Genomic DNA, 16910 nt, shown 5'->3' with positions numbered 1-16910 from the left:
CACCGCCCCCCTCCACACAGGAGTGGGAGGAAGCAGTTCCTAAAGGTCCTGTCTCTTTCCTCCTTAGTTTTTTGTCCAACAATTCCTCACCATAACATCAAAGATCCTGCAGGGCTCCTGAAACCCTGGGGAGAAACTGAATGGGTGTTCGAAAGTCTACCTTGCTTTGAGCAGTCGACACTTTTAGGAGATGCAGATGGTGGGGTAGTGTGAACAACCAGGGAACCTACGTGCCGGGAGGTTCAACCCAATGCCACAAAGAGAAACAGAATGATCCATGATCATACAACCCATCCAAGTAGAACTGGGACCAGAATCTATACCTTGAGCCCCATCCAGGCCTGGGCCAGGCAGTGCTGCTGGCCATACCATGTTTCTCCAGATGCAGCTCCACCACTAATTTGCTGGGGAACCTGGGGCAACCTATTTCACTCTCTGGGCTTCAGTTTTAGCAATGAGATAGCATTGCTCACCTTATATGACTGCTGTGTTAATGATATCACAAACCTTATGTGAAAACTGCTGTGATGGCAATGACTCTATTTTCCCTTGTGATGGCCCAACATTCAGCCCACAGTAGCATCTCATTAAATACCAGGTGACTGAGCCCACTTGCTGAATGAATGAAGAATGGCTTGGCACAATATCTGTCACAAAGCAGGTACTCAGTAAAGCCTTACATTATCAACTAAACATTAGAGGATATTTGCCTGTGTCCTTTCCCCAGTTCTTTGCAGCCCCTATGCTTTGGAGAAGCTGACCACAGCCCGAGATCCAGGGTGGGTCCTGGCTGGTTCCAGTAAGTCAGCACATCGCATCCTCTTGCCACAGGGACTGGCTCAGGGACAGACGTGTGACCAAAAGCAGGAGAGCAAGATGCTTGTTAGGAGTTTCTGGGGAAGAAACTTCCTTGTGTCCCACAGAAGATGCTCTCCTCCACTGAACATCAATGAGAAACTCAAAGCTCCTGGAAGCTGTTGGCAACAAGCATGGGTCCATGAGAGGAGCCAGCCTTAACCATGGGTGCAGGCAAGAGACCCAGAGAACCTGCTGCCCTGGTGCTAATCTTGTGCCATTGGATCAAATCTACCTTGAAGTCAGTGTCACTCTAGACTTTAAATTATATAAGCCAGCATGAATTGTATTTTTCCCCTTAGAACCAAAAGAATTCTGATAGAAGCTTCAAACTTCAAAAATGAAGAGCCAAGAGGAGATATAACAGTATCAGACAAGATATTCTGACATACCCTCCCACTGAAAAGAACTAAAAATTCTGGATTTAAATAAGTTGTAAATCTTTTTACCATGTGGTCAAGTTTAGGATCCACTAATTATGGGACAGTCTGACATTCTGTCCTCCTGATAGAAGGCAGTGGGAGGTGTACCTCATCATCTGTACAATGTTTGACCTGAATCTCATCAAGAGGGCAAGTCTGACAAATCCAGAACACTCCATACCACAGCTGGCCTAGACTCTTCATAAAGTCGGTGGGAGCCGGGCAGAGAGAACTGTTCTAGATTGGTCAAAAGACATACTAGCCAAATTCAATGTGTGAACTTTAACTGGATCCAAACAGTAACAAGAAAAAAAATACATAAAGGAGTTTTAAAATTAGGGTTAGTTTGAGTATGGACCACATACATGTTGGATGCCACTGCAAAATTAGAGTTGATTTTCTTAGGCATGGTAATGGTTTTTGCTTGTACACACAGCGAGTGGTGCTCCATGTATGATCCACAGAGTCCTGGGAGACTCCAGAACCCTTTCAGGGGGTTTCTAGGACCTTTTCAGAGGGTCTATAAGGTCCACCTTTGGATAAATCAAGGCAGCAACACCAATCTCTACCAGCAGTCACCATGACTCACAATAGGGGGAAAAATGCTCATTTCATTTAAGAATGTCATTGATAATGCAGTAAAAATCATCAGTCTTATTAAACCTTGACTCAAGTACAGGTATTTTTAATGTTCTATGGTAAAATGAGAAGTACACATAAAGTACTGCTGCAAAGTATGACAACTGAAGAAAAAGGACATGTATTGTTGAGTTGTGTGCCAATTGTCTACTTTTGTTCATGAAACACCACTGCTACTTGAATCATGGACAAATGATGGTTTTTTAGACTTGGGTATCTGGCAAGCATTTTCTAGAAAATGAACAAAATGAGCGTACTATTTCAAGAAAAACAAATAGTGCTTGTTGCCAATGAAAAAATTTGAAATTCAAGCTAAAATTAGAATTTTGAAATTTGTACCCACCATTACAAGCATCGCAACATTTAAGGACTTTTCTAATGAGCTTGATGGTATTATTAATTAAAGTGATTTTTGAATACTGTATAAATGCAATGTATCATCATTTAGAAGATCTGCATTTAATTTGGTAAACCAAGAGTTTCCAAAACAAATGCATGATGTTACAAATCATGCATGGAAAAGAGATCCATTCAAAGTGTAAGACCTTTATTGATAAGGCTACCACTTACACACTGCAATTAACTTTGACATGAAAGAGACTTGCAAAAATGTACAATGCCCTCTTCTCAGCATTTGTTTTTGTTCTGGAAAATGGAGTTATTTCTAGTAAAAAATATGTTATTTATTTTAACATGTAATGGGTTTTATTGTTCTTTTAAAATTAATGAATACATATTTCAAAATGTATCTATTGAAGTTTTTAATAGGATAAATATTGAAAAATGTAAGGCACAGAAAAGTTTTTTGGGTTCCCCAGTTTTCTTAAGTGTAAAGGGGTCCTGAAACCAACAAGTTTGAGAACCACTAGTGTAGGAGAATAATCTTGTCCTTGAGTGACACACTGAAGTATTAGGGAATAAAGTGGCATGATGTCCACAGCCTATTTTCAGATGGTTAAGCATTGGGAAATATGTGTATTTATGGAGAAAGAGATGGAGTGGGTATGTCAAGGTCAAACTAACATAGGTATTCATTGTGTTGTTCTTTCAACTTTTCTACGGGTTTCCCAGCTTTACAAATAAAAAAGTAATCAATTTAAAGAATCTATTAAAACATACTGACATACTATATCAATGTAAGGATGTCTTATAGGCCAAACACCAAGCCAAATGAGTGCCCCAGAAAGGTAAATTAAGGGCACTTGTTGAACTAAGGCATTGAGTGTTAGATTATAAAAGATTATAGATTACAGACAAACTCTAGGGCAATGCTTGTGAAACTTCAGCCTGCATAATAAAGCCTGGAGAGCTTATGAATATACAGATTCCTGGGCCCTGCCCTACAGGTATTTTCATTCAGTAGGTCTGGAGGGGCCCAAAAATATATGGTTCTAATAAATTCCCAGATGAGATGATGCTAGGGCCATCAGATCACATTTTGAGTAACATTGCCCCAGGACATCCTTCTATGAAGTGTGGACCCTGTTATGGATTCAATTGTGTCCCTGGAGAAGATATAAGGAAGCGCTAACCCCAGTGCCTGTGTATGAGACCTTACTTGGAAATAGTTTTTGCATCTGAAATCAAGCTAAAATGAGATCATCAGTGTGGGCCCTAATGTAATATGACTAGTATCCTTACAAGAAGAAGAAAAGAGACACACAGATAGAAAATCATGTGAGACAACTGAGGCAGAGGAAGGCCAAGGACCACTAACAACTAACTGCCCAAAGCTAAGAGAAAGGCATGAACCAGATTCTCCTGTGGAGCCCCCTGTGACAACATGACCCTGACATTGCATTGAGGTCAGACTTTTAGCCTCCGGAATTGTGAAAGAATACATTTTTGCTGTTTTAAGCTATCCAGTTTGTGGTACTTTGGTACAGCAGTCCTGGGAAACAAAGACAGACCCCAAAGAAGTACACCATCAGTGAAAGAGTAGACCAGAGACGGCCTGCTACCATGTCTGATGGTACACAGAAGCAAAATGCCCACTGTTTACTCCTGATAGTAGGGGGAGAGAAAACAGGATTTCCCCCTGGGAATCTGTAACCACAGCTTGCCCTCGCCCATTTGCAGCCCAAATTTACACCAACCAAGTGGTCAAATACAAAAGTCTCAAGGATTTACTTTCTAGGGGTCTAATACTGGTAGTGCCTCTAGACACCCAGCAGAAGCAAATGCAAATCTCTGGAGGAACCTACCGTTAACCCAGGCCTCAAAGTATTCCTATAGACAAAGAATACAAGCTTATGGAAGAAAAGAAAAAAGAAAGAAAAGAAAAGAAAAGAAAAGAAAAGAAAAGAAAAGAAAAGAAAAGAAAAGAAAAGAAAAGAAAAGAAAGAAAAGAAAAGAAAAGAAAAGAAAAAGAAAAGAGAAAAAGAAAAAGAAGAAAAGAAAAAGAGAAAAAAGATAGATTTTAAATTGGAAAACATACGATATACCTCATACAACGTAGTCAACAGAAACAAAAGTTGAGTTAGACCTTCAGAAAGAATTTCGATGCCAGAATTATCAGGCTTAGAATATAAAATAAATATGTTTAAAGAAATAAACTTGAATTTAAAAGATGGAAGAAACAGACCATGAAACATGTCCAAACCATTCTGAAACAACCAAATAACATTTTGAAAATACAATAACTGAAATTTTACAATCAATGAATATCCAGCAGCTGAGTGTATGGCTGAAGAGGCAGACATGAAGGAAGTTACTCATAATGCAACAGTAACAGAAAAGGGAATCAGAAATAAGAAATTAACAGTTATGGGGATAGAGTAAGAATATCTAACTAGGTCTAATGAAGTGTACTAGAAGGAAAGGTCAAAAGTAATGGGATGGAGAAGCAATGTTAACAATAACTTGGAAAAAAATTTTATTTTTTTTATTATTTTTTTTTTTAATTTTTATTTATTTATGATAGTCACACAGAGAGAGAGAGAGAGAGGCAGAGACACAGGCAGAGGGAGAAGCAGGCTCCATGCACCTGGAGCCCGACGTGGGATTCGATCCCGGGTCTCCAGGATCGCGCCCTGGGCCAAAGGCAGGCGCCAAACCGCTGCGCCACCCAGGGATCCCGGAAAAAAATTTTAAATGAATGAAGTCCTCACCTAAAATTGATTCAAGAAAATAGAGAGAATCTATAACCATTAAAGAAATGAAATAACTAGTTTAAAATCTTCGTACATAAAAAGCACCCAGCCCCAGTGGTTTCACTGGCACATTCCACCTATTATTCCAAAAAGAAATCCAAAATTACATAGGGTATTCCAGAGTATAGAAAAAGAGGATACACCCTCAACTTCATTTATGAGGTTGACACAATATTAACACCAAAATCAGACAAGGACAATATAGCCAACACCACTCACAAACCTAACTTTAAAAAAAAAAACTAAACTAAATATTAACAAGTCACTTAACAGATTAAGGGCCAGAAAAAATATATTATCTTAATGGAAGCATTAGAGAAAATATAGTATCACTCATTACAAAAACTGTGAGCAAAACCAGGAATAAAAAGAATCTTAGGGTGATAAAGTTTATTTCTGAAACTCCTACAGCAAGCACAGTACTTTTTGGGAAACTGTTGAAGCATTCCTTTTAAAATCAGGAACAAAAAAGCAAGTATGCCTGCCTTCACTACTTTTAGTCATTTTCAATTAGAGATTTTTACCACTGCAGTAAGGGGAAGAGAAAAAAGTACTAATTCCTGGAAAGACACAACATTGTGTTATATTCTCAGATAACATGACTATTTATCTGGAAATCCCAAAAGAATCTACAGTTTAGCAAGATTTCATTCTTCTAACAAGTAGCTGCAAGATGAAAATTTTATTAAAATACTAAATATATTGGCATCAACAAATATCAGATACTTGGGAATAAATCTAACAAGTGACATGCAAAACAGCAAAGCTCACAAAATTTTATTGAAAATAATTCAAAACCTAAGTAAAGAGATAGATACCATGTTTATGGATTGGAACACTCATTATCTTAAGAACATCAGTTTTCCATTCGCCCATATATTCAACGGTACTCCAATCAAACTCCCAACAGATTTTTGAGTGAGTGTGAGTCTATATGTGTGTGTAATAATTCTTTTTTTTTTAATAACACATAATTCAAAGATAATTCTAACCACGTATATAAAAGAGGAAAATGCTAAGATACCCTTGAAGGTGGGGGTCTTGCCATTCCAGACATTAAGACTTTTCACAAAGCTGTGGTCATTAAGACAGCGGTACTGCTGGAGGGCCAAAACTGTTCAATGCAACAAAAGAAAGGGCCCAGAAACAAATCTATACATCTACGAGAACTTGATTTATAACAGGGCTGGGCGTTGCAGATCTGAAGAGAAAGGATGAACTTTATAATAAATGGTGCTAGGATAACATTTTGTTTATTAAAAAAAAAAATTCTAGAGTTCTACTTTACCTCATACATAAAAATCAACTCAAGATGGAGTAAGAAATTATTATTATTTTCTTAAGATTTTATTTATTTATTCATGAGAGGCACAGAGAGAGAGAGAGAGAGAGGCAGAGACACAGGCAGAGGGAGAAACAGGCTCCATGCAGGGAGCCCGACTTGGGACTCTCAGGTCTCCAGGCTCATGCCTTGGGCTGAAGGCAGATACTAAACTGCTGGGCCACTGGGCTGCCCTGGAGTAAGAAATTAAATGTGAATGGCAAAACAATGAAACTGCTAGGAGCGGGGCAGTCCGGGTGGCTCACCTAAGTGAAAGAGGATTAGTGTCCAGAATATTTAAAGAACTCCTACAAATTAAAATGGTAAGGACAAGAGAAAATTTGGCAAGACTTGAACAGGCCCTTCACAGAAGAGAGAACATGAATGGGCAATAAACATATGAAAGGATGTTCAATCTCATTAGTATTCAGGGAAATGCAAATTAAAACCATAATGAGATTCCATTTGGTACCCACCAGACTGGCAAAAATTCTAAAGTGTGACAATATCAAGTGACAGTAAAACCTTGGTGCAACTGAAATTATATACATACCGCTGAAAGGAAACCATTTTGGAAAACCTTTTCTGAAAAACAAGATGTGGAGGGGCCTTGCCAGGCCAGATATCAAGAATTTTCATAAAGTTATGACAATTAATACAGTGTGGTCCTGGTGCAGGGTCAGACAAATTGGTTAATGGGACACAACCAAGAGCCCGGAAATAGACTTAAACATCTATAGAAAACTTAATTTATGTTTATTGGGCCAAGTGAAAAAAGCCTATATCCTATACCTCAGCTATTCTGTTCCTAAAGAAACAGGTGTACCTGGAAACACATACCAGAAAGCTCATTGCAAAAAAAGAAAGAAAGTTCATTGCAGAGTTCTTTGCAAGAATGAAAGAGAAAAACAAAAATCTAGAAAGAAACCTAATGTCCATCAACAGTGGCGGTGTACTGATACAATGAAGGTAATGTTCTATTTCTTGAACAGGCAATGAGTAAAGGAGTGTTTATTGTGTCATTATCCATTATACCCTCACCATTTATTTGCAGTCTTTTTTGTTGAGTTTTACCAAATCAAGAAAAGTCTGTAAATTGAGACAAAATAAGATATTAGAACACCACAGTGTTCACCTTTCTTTAGCCTGTTTTTAGATGAACTTTCTTCAGCTTAGGACCTTTCTGCAGCAGAACCAGAAGCTATGGGAGGCTGAAAAATGACCAATCCTCTCACCCAAAGAATATCCAGAGCTTAGTCCCTGGAACCTATGAATGTGACCTTATAAGGCAAACGAGACATTGCAAGTGTGGTTAAGTTAAGGATTTTGAGATGGGGAGAGTATCCTGGATTGCCCAAGTGGGCTCTAAATGTAATCACAAGGGTCCTTGTAGGGGGTACGAAGACAGAGAGAAGGCAAAGCGATGACAGAAGCAGAGAGTGGAGTGATGTGGTCACAAAGAATGCCAACAGCCACCAGAAGCTGAAAGAAGCAAGGAATGGATTTTCCCCTGGAGCTTCTAGAAGTCCTGCCAACATCTGGATTTTAGTGCCAAAAGACTCATTTCAGAATTCAGGCCTCCAAAACTATCAGAGACTTATTTATGCTGTTTTAAGCCACCAAGTTTACAGCTCTTACAGCAGCAATTATAGACTAATATAGTGGGTGAGGATGCTCAACCTCACCCATCTGTTTGTCCCAGACCGTTTTCACTCAGTGCACCCTCTCATCTGCCTCTCCTCTCCCAACTCTGGATGCCACAGTGTTCCTCAGTCAGACAGATGCAGCAGTGGTTCAATGCCTTCACATATCAGATGCACCACTTTTTCTGCTCAAAGGGCTGCTCACTATAATTCCCAACCAAAGCCAGAAAAGTCATTCACATATGCCCACAAAACACCTCCGAGGTGGAAAGAGCACTGGCTGGGAAGGAGGGACAACTGAATCCAAGTCCAAGTTTCCCAATGACTGGCTATGCGACATTATCAACTTCTCAAAGATGGAAATGAAATACATTCATCTTTATATTCCTGGTACCCAGAGTAGTGCTTGGCACAAAGCAAATGGTCAATAAATAGTCAGTGAATCAATGAATGAATCAATCAATCTCATTCAAGGCCTACCCACTGAAAAAGAGAATATTTCCAATAACTCTTATCTCTCTTCCTCTAACACTGTAAGGGGAAATATTAAAATCATAGTTTTTGAGTTGGAAGTTCTTAGGGTTGGAAGCCAAAAAGAACTCACTATCTCACATTAGCACCAATTACTAGAAATCCTGTCCTTCTCTCAAGTCAAAAGTTTTTCTTCTAGTCACCACTAGTCCTAGTTCAATCCCTGTCAACAACTAAAACTAAGCACTTTGAGAAACTAAGACCTGGCCTCAAGTCTTGGCCTAGCCAATCAGGCTACTGACCTTGATAAATGACCTAACCCCTCGGGTCCTGTCTTCTTTCTCAATCAAACAAGAGCCTAATATAACTAAAATGCATTCTACCTCTAAGATCTCTCATTTTAAGCTCCATTGAGTTTTTATTTCAATCCTTTATTTTCTACTTTTAGAACTGCTTCTTTTCCAATGGGCCCATTCTTCTCCCCACTCAGCCCCAAGATCTGTTGTTTCCTTGTATTTTCAATTCTTCATTTTTTCACTTAGACTTATTCTAAGGACTCTAAGTAATAGTTACTGTAGATAAATAATACATAAAAGTAATATATTGTATTACTTATTTATTTATATCTAGAGGGCTAAGCCTGCTCCTGGTGGTATATAAATCCTGCTTAAAGTTGTTTTTTACCTAAAGTGTTTTGTAATTTTGGAGCGCGAATTCATGTTCTTTGGACAACTTTTAAACAGCAAGGGAAAGCTATGACCTTTCTTATATTTTAAACAAATCATTGGAGGGACAGCAGTAGAAACAGGAAAAACAATTAGGATAATTCTGAAATAGTCTGGGAGAGCAATAATGGGGTTGGAACATGATGGTGGCAGTGGAGTTAGGAGTCAGTTGAATGGGGGAATATTCTGAAGATAGAGCCAAGAGGACTCCCTGATAAAACTGGATTCTACAGCACACAGGGCCTGGCTGAAGAGGTTACAGATTTCTCTGGATTCTTTCAACTTCCTCAAGAGGGACACATGGGGACCAGTGATTTTTTTTTCTCATAAGGAGAAAAAGCCCCTGCATGTTCCTGAAAACCCACTGTAAGTCCCCACCATCAGCTGATTGTATTTTACCATACCTCTTTCTCAAGGTAGGCTGTATCCCACTCTCCTCTGAGTAGCATGATCTTCTCAGCATAACACTATGTCTGACAGACATTGTCTTGGCAATCTAAACCCCAAGTAGGGCAAAACTAAATTTTACACAGGTCACAACTAGGCAGCCCATCTGTAAAAGGTTCATGGTTGGGCACTGGGTTAGAGGAATCCAGTAATGCCATTCAGAACACATAAAAAGTCAGGGTTGTGACCTCTTAGCACCAGGAAGGATGAACCAGTTCAGCACAAATGGCTCATTTCTGATTCTACAGCCAATGACAGGAACCTTAGACAAGTCAATTTCTCTTCATTTCACAGGGGAGATGATGATATCTGACTCAGCGCTTCTCAAGCTCCATGGGAATCTTGCTGAAATGCAGATTGACTAGCTGTTGTGGGGCCTGGGATTCTGCATTCATAACTAGTTCCCAGTGGTGCCAATGTTGCTGGTACACAGATTACTCTTTGAGTAGCAAGGTCCTAACTCACTCTACACATGAAGAGCTGTGAGGGAGACAAAGAAACACATGTGATCCTTAAGGAGAAGTAAATGCACAAACCAAAGCTCATCTCCATTTACCTCTGAATTGCCATATTCTCCCCTTTTGCCTACAGGCCTTCTCCATGTGCCAGGGAATTTAACTGCCAACAGCCCCAACTTCACATCTTAATAGCTCTGGACCTTATAGGCAAGGCTGCTTTCTTTTAGCTCCAAAATCAACAAGCCCTGGGGAAGGATATGATGGCTCACTTTAGATCACATACCCACCTCTGGATCAATCTCTGTGCCCAGGGAAATGTGTAGCTGGGCCCACTCACATGCCCAATCCTGCGGCTGAGTGGAGGGAAGTGGGATGGGGTACGTTGCCAAGAAGGCAAGGGAAAATTCATTTTGAAGCTCGGAGTATCATCCATAGACCCTACAAGGAGGTAGAAAGGATGTGAATGCGTAACCACACCAGAGAAGCCCAAGGTCGAATTTAACTAAGCTATGATTAGTGAAATACAAATTGAAAAAGGGAAAATGTAGGTACAGGAGTGATGGTCCTTAGAGGAAAGAGGCAGACGAGAGAGCCACGAGGCTGGACTGCCCCTATCCTGGCAAGAAGGAGGCACCTTTGGCTTAGAATTGCCAGGTGACTAACAAGTCCTACTGTAGGTGGGATGCTGGGGGGCATGAGAGGAGGTGTTAACTTAGGTAAAGAATGCAGCTTTCTGTCCGCTAATTGAGGGAGGTGTATAAAATTCTGATGGTGGGGTTCTCCGATCCGGAATGGGTTAGGTCTAGGAGAGCAAATACTGAACCAACAGGTGTGCTCCCATTATCCTCTTCCCTGCATGAAACATTCATGGGACCCCTTTCACATGGAGTCCAACCCAGAGTCGTACTTATCAAGATAGTGTCCCAGGCAACTTCCTATCAATCATGAGATGAAACTCACTTGCAATCCCTGGTCTAGGTACATGTGCCATACTTGAAAGCCTGTATCAGATAACCTGTCAACATTCCTTTAGACATCCCTACTGGGTGCCAAATACTTGGTTCTTTATCAATATTTCTTTTTTTTTTTTCTATAATCCCAGAAAAGCCCCTGGGTGCAACTAAAGAAAAACTCTAAAGGAAAACAATGTGCTTCTAAAATTTCAAAACAAACATACAGAACTATCCATCTCCCAATCCATCAGGGCCAATCCACCCAAGGCCCAGAAGTGAGAGGAAAACACCCTCATAGTCCAAATGCAAATCCCCTGGGCTTCATCCTTGGAAAAATTCTCACAGACACCAAGAATCCTGGTAACCAGTTGGGCATGGGCATGGCTCATCTCTGACAATGAAAATCCAAATGTGCCATATACTGTGACTATTGTCTTCCTATCCTCCCAGCCTCTGGAACCTCCTTGGAACACACACACACACACACACACACACACACACACACACACTACAAAACAACAGCCTCACTAGGTGACCACTGAGGGCCTGACTCCCTCTTTTGTCATTCTTCCCAGGGCTCTGCCTCCTCCAAATAATACATCCTCCAAAAAAGATAGCTCACTTGAAAAGGAAGAGGAAAACTGAGCCAGTAATAACCAGGTAAGACCTTCACTAGTCAGCTAACCTTCAAAGAAGACACGGTTGGGAAAAGTACACAGAAGTGACTTCCCAGCAGGCAGGCAGGATTAATAAAGAACAAGGCAGCAGAGCAGCAGTGAAATCAAAGCTGGTATTTTTCACTTCCTTGAGGATATTCCTCTTGTTTATAAATAAACATGGTGCATTCGGGCCAGCTGGGGGAGAAGGGGACAACCAAGAGGTCTAGAGTTGTGCCAGGACCCCCCTAGGTGATGCTGGTCAACAGCCTTGTCTCACAGACCAGGGGCAGGGCTCTATGGTGGGGGCAGGTGCCCTTAGGACTGTAACAGTGGGTTAGCCCAGTGCTGGGACTAGATCCCAAATCCTCTGACTTCCAGTTCAATATTTCCCCTCCTACAATTGAAAGATTTACCCAGCTCCTACCCTATACCATCCCAGAGTGCCAGGAAATAAATCTTCAACCGATCTGAACCTCCAATTAATGGGGTTTTTTCTGCATTCCGTTTTTTAAAAGCAACCCTCAAAGAAATGCAAGCCTATGTTTAAGGATCCTTTTCATTTATTTCCATTTGTTTTGCAACAGTTGGAGAATATCTTGAGGACAACTCACATTCCTTCCAGTCTTCTCTATTTGTACATCCTTCACCGGGACAAATAGACTTCATGCTCCAAATCACAATCCTGGGACATAGCCAGATCTACAGCCATTAAACTAAGACTGTCTTAAATATCAGACTGGACCTTCTAAAAACTAACATTTTTTTTAAACATGTGCAATGTGGAAATAAGGGTTTCTTCTGTACAGCTTTTAGTTATTTGAAAAAAATTTTAAATTAGAACTCTCTTTTCCCCCACACAGTAATTGGAGTTTGGGTCTAATAACCAAAGGGGAAGAAGCTCTGGATTTATTTAGCCAACATTCTGGACCTTAGCCAAAATTCTGTCCAAAGACAATGAAGCAATCCCTGCTCCTTGGAATAAATGCTTCAAGATAGTGCATTCTCCCAAGAAGGCCATGAGCAATCTCTGTGTGAATCCTCCAGGGCACATAAACATACTCTCTCCCCAGTTTAAAATTCATTGATGCCTAAGACTTGAGTTCTTTGGGGTTTGTTTTGAGGTTTTTTTTGTTTTTGTTTTTTTTTTAGATTTATTTATTTACTCATTAGAGACAGAGACAGAGAGAGAGAGAGAGAGAGAGGCAGAGACACAGGCAGAGAGAGAAGCAGGCTCCATGCAGGGAGCCTGATGTGGGACTCGATCCTGGGACTCTAGGATCACGCCCTGGGCCGAAGGCAGGCACTAAACCTCTGAGCCACCCAGGGATCCCCAACTTGAGTTCTTTGTAAAGAAAAGAAAATATTGTAAAGTAGGCAAGCAAGCCAGGCATAAAAGAACTCCTGTGTTCCATGCAGATATCAACTAGGTTCTAACAAGGCCAACCTTGACACTACACTGATTATTTCTTCTTTACCTCTTCCTAGGCTGAGTCAATAGAGTTAGGAGAAAGACAACTAGCACAAAAGCAGCATCTCAAATCGGTCCTCACTCTAAGAACTTTGGGCACAAGCCTGTCCTGATGCCCATTAACCAGCATTCCTAGGAGATAATACTGGCTGGCTCCCCTGCTTATCCCAAGGCCTTGATCTCCTTCCACATAACCAGCCTTTACTGAGCGTACTCAAATACCAGGTACTTCAAAAAAGAGGTTTGGGAGGGGGCGAGGGGTCAGAGAGGGAAATAAGCCATGGTTACTGTCCTAGAAACACTCAGAGTCAATGGCAGGACAGATATCTACAAGGACCATCTGCCTGGATGCCATCAGATTGTTCTGAGGCCTCTGGGTGGAAGGAAGACACTCCCTCTCCATCCTCAGAACACAGTGATAGGTCTTCCTTAAATGTTCTTTGATGTCACAGAGGCTTACATAGCCTTGAAAAAGTTTCTTATAGGAAACGGGACTGGTGAACAAAATCACAGGATGCCATAGCAGAGGTCTTGGGAGCTTGAAAGAGATCAATTTCAGACAACTGTTAAGGGCAGGCAGGGGTGGAAAGGGCATTGGACCAAAAATCCAGAGCCTGTTTTCTTCACAAGCTTACCTTGTGTCCTTGGGCAAGGCATATACTCTCTTGCAGTGTTACAGATGAGAAGGGAGAATTTATGAGTAGTTTTTATTAATGCTAAAACCCACGTATTTTCCAAATTATTTTTTATTTCGAACCCGAATATACAAACCAAACAAAAGGGAGTTACTCCTTATTGATCAGGCTGGGTGACCCTCGGGGAAGCCAGTTTGCAAAACACAGGAGTAGATTAAGAGCCTCTTCCAGAGCTCTTACTGCACCCTCCCTTAGTTCCCTAACCTGGGGCGGGGATGGGGAGAGCAGAAGATGCTCGGCAATTTATGTATCACGTGTTCCTGAAATCTCTGCAACAGCAACATGAGGTTAACTAGTTCTTGAACTAGGATCTCTTGTGAGCTGGAATCTGATCGCCCAACAGATCTGAACCAAGGGTTTTCTGATTCTAAATTTGGTATTCCTACTCCTTGCTAAGAGGTATGTGGAAATTTGGGCTGAATCAATAAATTCATTAAATTATAAATATACGTGCATATATGCATTGGAAAAAACATCTTGAAGAACATACTTTTCAAAATTACCGTTAGCTATCTCTGTGCGGTAATAATGTGGATGATTTTCAATCTATTTACCTATACTTCCTGAATTTCCTATAATGAGGTTATTATTTATGTGAAACTGGTACTGCTTATTAAATTGGTTTTAATAATTGACAACTGACACTTCCATGTTGGGTTTCTATAGAGACAGTGATAGGTGGAGTTGACCATGGAAATAACAACCCCGAATCCCACAAATTCTCCCTTGGGGCAGAGGGTCCTGGATGACATGGCAGTTCTCATGGTCATTTCAGTACTCCGAAGCTTCACTTCTGGGGAGTGTGGTTTTAGAAAGTAACAGCAACACCGAGACCCCTTCCAAATATATACGTCTTTTCTCTACCTCTCCCTCAGCTACCTTGTGTAGTAGAGGAGGGGGAATGCTAATAAAATTAAAGATGGTCACATGGACCCCAGACTGGAAGCCTTCACTCTCCGGTGGGCCAGCCCCAGCCCAGTAGGACCTAAAGAAAATGAGCTCTCCAGCCAGGCCCATGAAAGTCTCTGGCCACACCCTGCCCTTCCCTGCCTCCCCCCCCCCCCCGCCCCCCCCTCTCCAACAAGCCACTGCCAAATAGGAAGATCACACATTAGTTCAGGAGAAAAAATACCACCCTGAAGGCAAGACAGGCCTTGGTAAGGCACGAGGTGGGGCAAGGCGTTCCAGTCGCTTCCCTGTATTATTCATGTCAGCTCTGCCCTCAGAAATCTTCTAAATATTTAACATGCCACCTCGAGGTACAGCACCAAGCTCCAGCAGTCCGCAACAGCTGTGGAGAGGCCTGCATGGAATGGATGACTTGGGGGGGGGGGGTCCAAGAGGCACATCCACTCTGGCCTTCTGGCTTTGGGAAGAAAGCCCAGAATGGTGGCCGGGATAGAACGCTGAGAATGACTTCAGAAGGCTGCTTCTGGCTGCTTCTTTGGAAATCAGTAGAGAAGGGTAGGAGATGGGAGATGTTTCACGACGTTGGGAGTGATAGCGCACAATCAACCGGAGTCCCGAAGCCCCTCTTTCCCAGACAAAGAAAAAGCCCGAGCTGCACCTCCCACCTTCCCCTCCAGGCCAATTTCAGCCCCAGCTCCCCTGAGCAGGTGGCAAACGTGTCCTGACTCAGGCAAACACGGTCAGGGAAGGAGAGGAACTACAACAGCCTCGCGCATCTCCAAAGAGAAATGAATCCACGAGGGAAGGAGCTCTTCAAATGTCTACTCAGCTCTGGGGCTTGACAGAGCAAGGTGCCCCCCCACCCCCCCCACCCCCCCATGACTTCACGCAGGCCTCACCCCAGATGACTGTGCGCTCTCCGACAAGGCCTGGGAGGTGTCATCGCCACCCCCACCCCACCCCCCGGGCGGCCGGCTGTCACTTCGAAATTTCCCGTGAATTCCTGGAGATGCCCACCCCGATCTCTCTCTCAAGCCCCCGCCAAAGGAATCCGACACGGGGGCCGCGAGGTGTCCCCCCGCGGTGCAGACCCGTCCCGCTGTGTCCTAGCCGCCTGCAACCGCTGTCAGTCCGAGACACCTAAAATGAGGGGTATATTCTTTCGAGGCCACTAGGAGCCCCGCCTTCGGCTCTCGCCCTCCCCGCGCTGACCCCTGCGGGCGGCGCCCCAGGCTCGGCCCGGCTCGCTCGCTCGCACCTGACAAAGCGTGGCCGTGGCGGCGGCGCGAGGGCGCGAGACCCCCGCCTGCGGGGCTCCCATAGGAGGCGCGTGGCTGCGCGGCGCGGCGCGCCCATTCGGGGCCCTTGCAAACCGCCCCCACCCCGGGGAACAAAGCGGCCCGCGAGCGCCCGGCCCCCGCCGCCCCGCCCGGGCCCCGCACGCAGCCGCCGGCAGGCGTCCTCGGCCGCTACTGTACCTGCTAAATTTAGCGGCCGCCGGGTATTAATAGCCGGAGCGAGCGCGGCCGGGCGCTGCCGGGGCGCGCGCAGCCCGGGGCGAGGGGCGGAGAGGGAGGGAGGGGAGGGAAGGGGCGCGGGGAAGGGCACTTACACCACCAGCCTGGAGATGATCCATGACACCATGGCGGGCGCGCGGGCGGGCGCGGCCGGGGCAGCGCGGCGCGGCTCGGCTGCGGGCGGCGCGGGCGGCTGCGGCGCTCCGGGCACGTCAGTCCGCGCACGGCCGCCGCCGCCAGCAGACTGAGCGCGCCCGCCGCCCTGCCCGGCGCTCGCGCGTCAGCGCAGCCGCGGCACGTTCCGGCGGCGGCGGCGGCGGCGGCGGCGGCGGCGGCGGCGGCCCCAGCCCCCCGGGGCTCGGCGGGCCCGCGGCGATTGGGCGGCGAGGCGGTCGGGCTCCAGCGGGACCCGCCCCGGCCGCGTCGCCCCAGCCCGCGGCCGCCTTCGGGCGGTGCCTCCGCGCGCGCTGGTGCACCCGCTGCTCCGTGGAGCCCTGAGGCGGAGACCCGGGGGCCGCCCCACCCTCGGTGCCGCGGTGGGGAAACCGAGGCCCGGCCCTGGCCCGCGGAGATGTG

General features: G+C 44.1%; 1 protein-coding gene across 1 annotated transcript in view; it reads right to left on the bottom strand.

Annotated features, from left to right (window-relative positions):
* The window catches only part of REEP1 (receptor accessory protein 1), a 100992-nt gene extending 84484 nt beyond the window's left edge, over positions 1-16508 (bottom strand). Inside the window, exon 1 of the mRNA XM_038561532.1 lies at positions 16430-16508. Coding sequence (XP_038417460.1) covers positions 16430-16461 — 32 coding nt within the window. The 5' untranslated portion in view covers positions 16462-16508. The remainder of the gene's footprint in view (positions 1-16429) is intronic.
* Positions 16509-16910: the final 402 nt, after the last annotated feature.

Source organism: Canis lupus, chromosome 17 (assembly GCF_011100685.1).
Source record: "Canis lupus familiaris isolate Mischka breed German Shepherd chromosome 17, alternate assembly UU_Cfam_GSD_1.0, whole genome shotgun sequence".
Taxonomy (NCBI): domain Eukaryota; kingdom Metazoa; phylum Chordata; class Mammalia; order Carnivora; family Canidae; genus Canis; species Canis lupus.
Note: the sequence above shows the minus strand (reverse complement) of the source record. Positions and strands in the feature narration are given on the sequence as shown.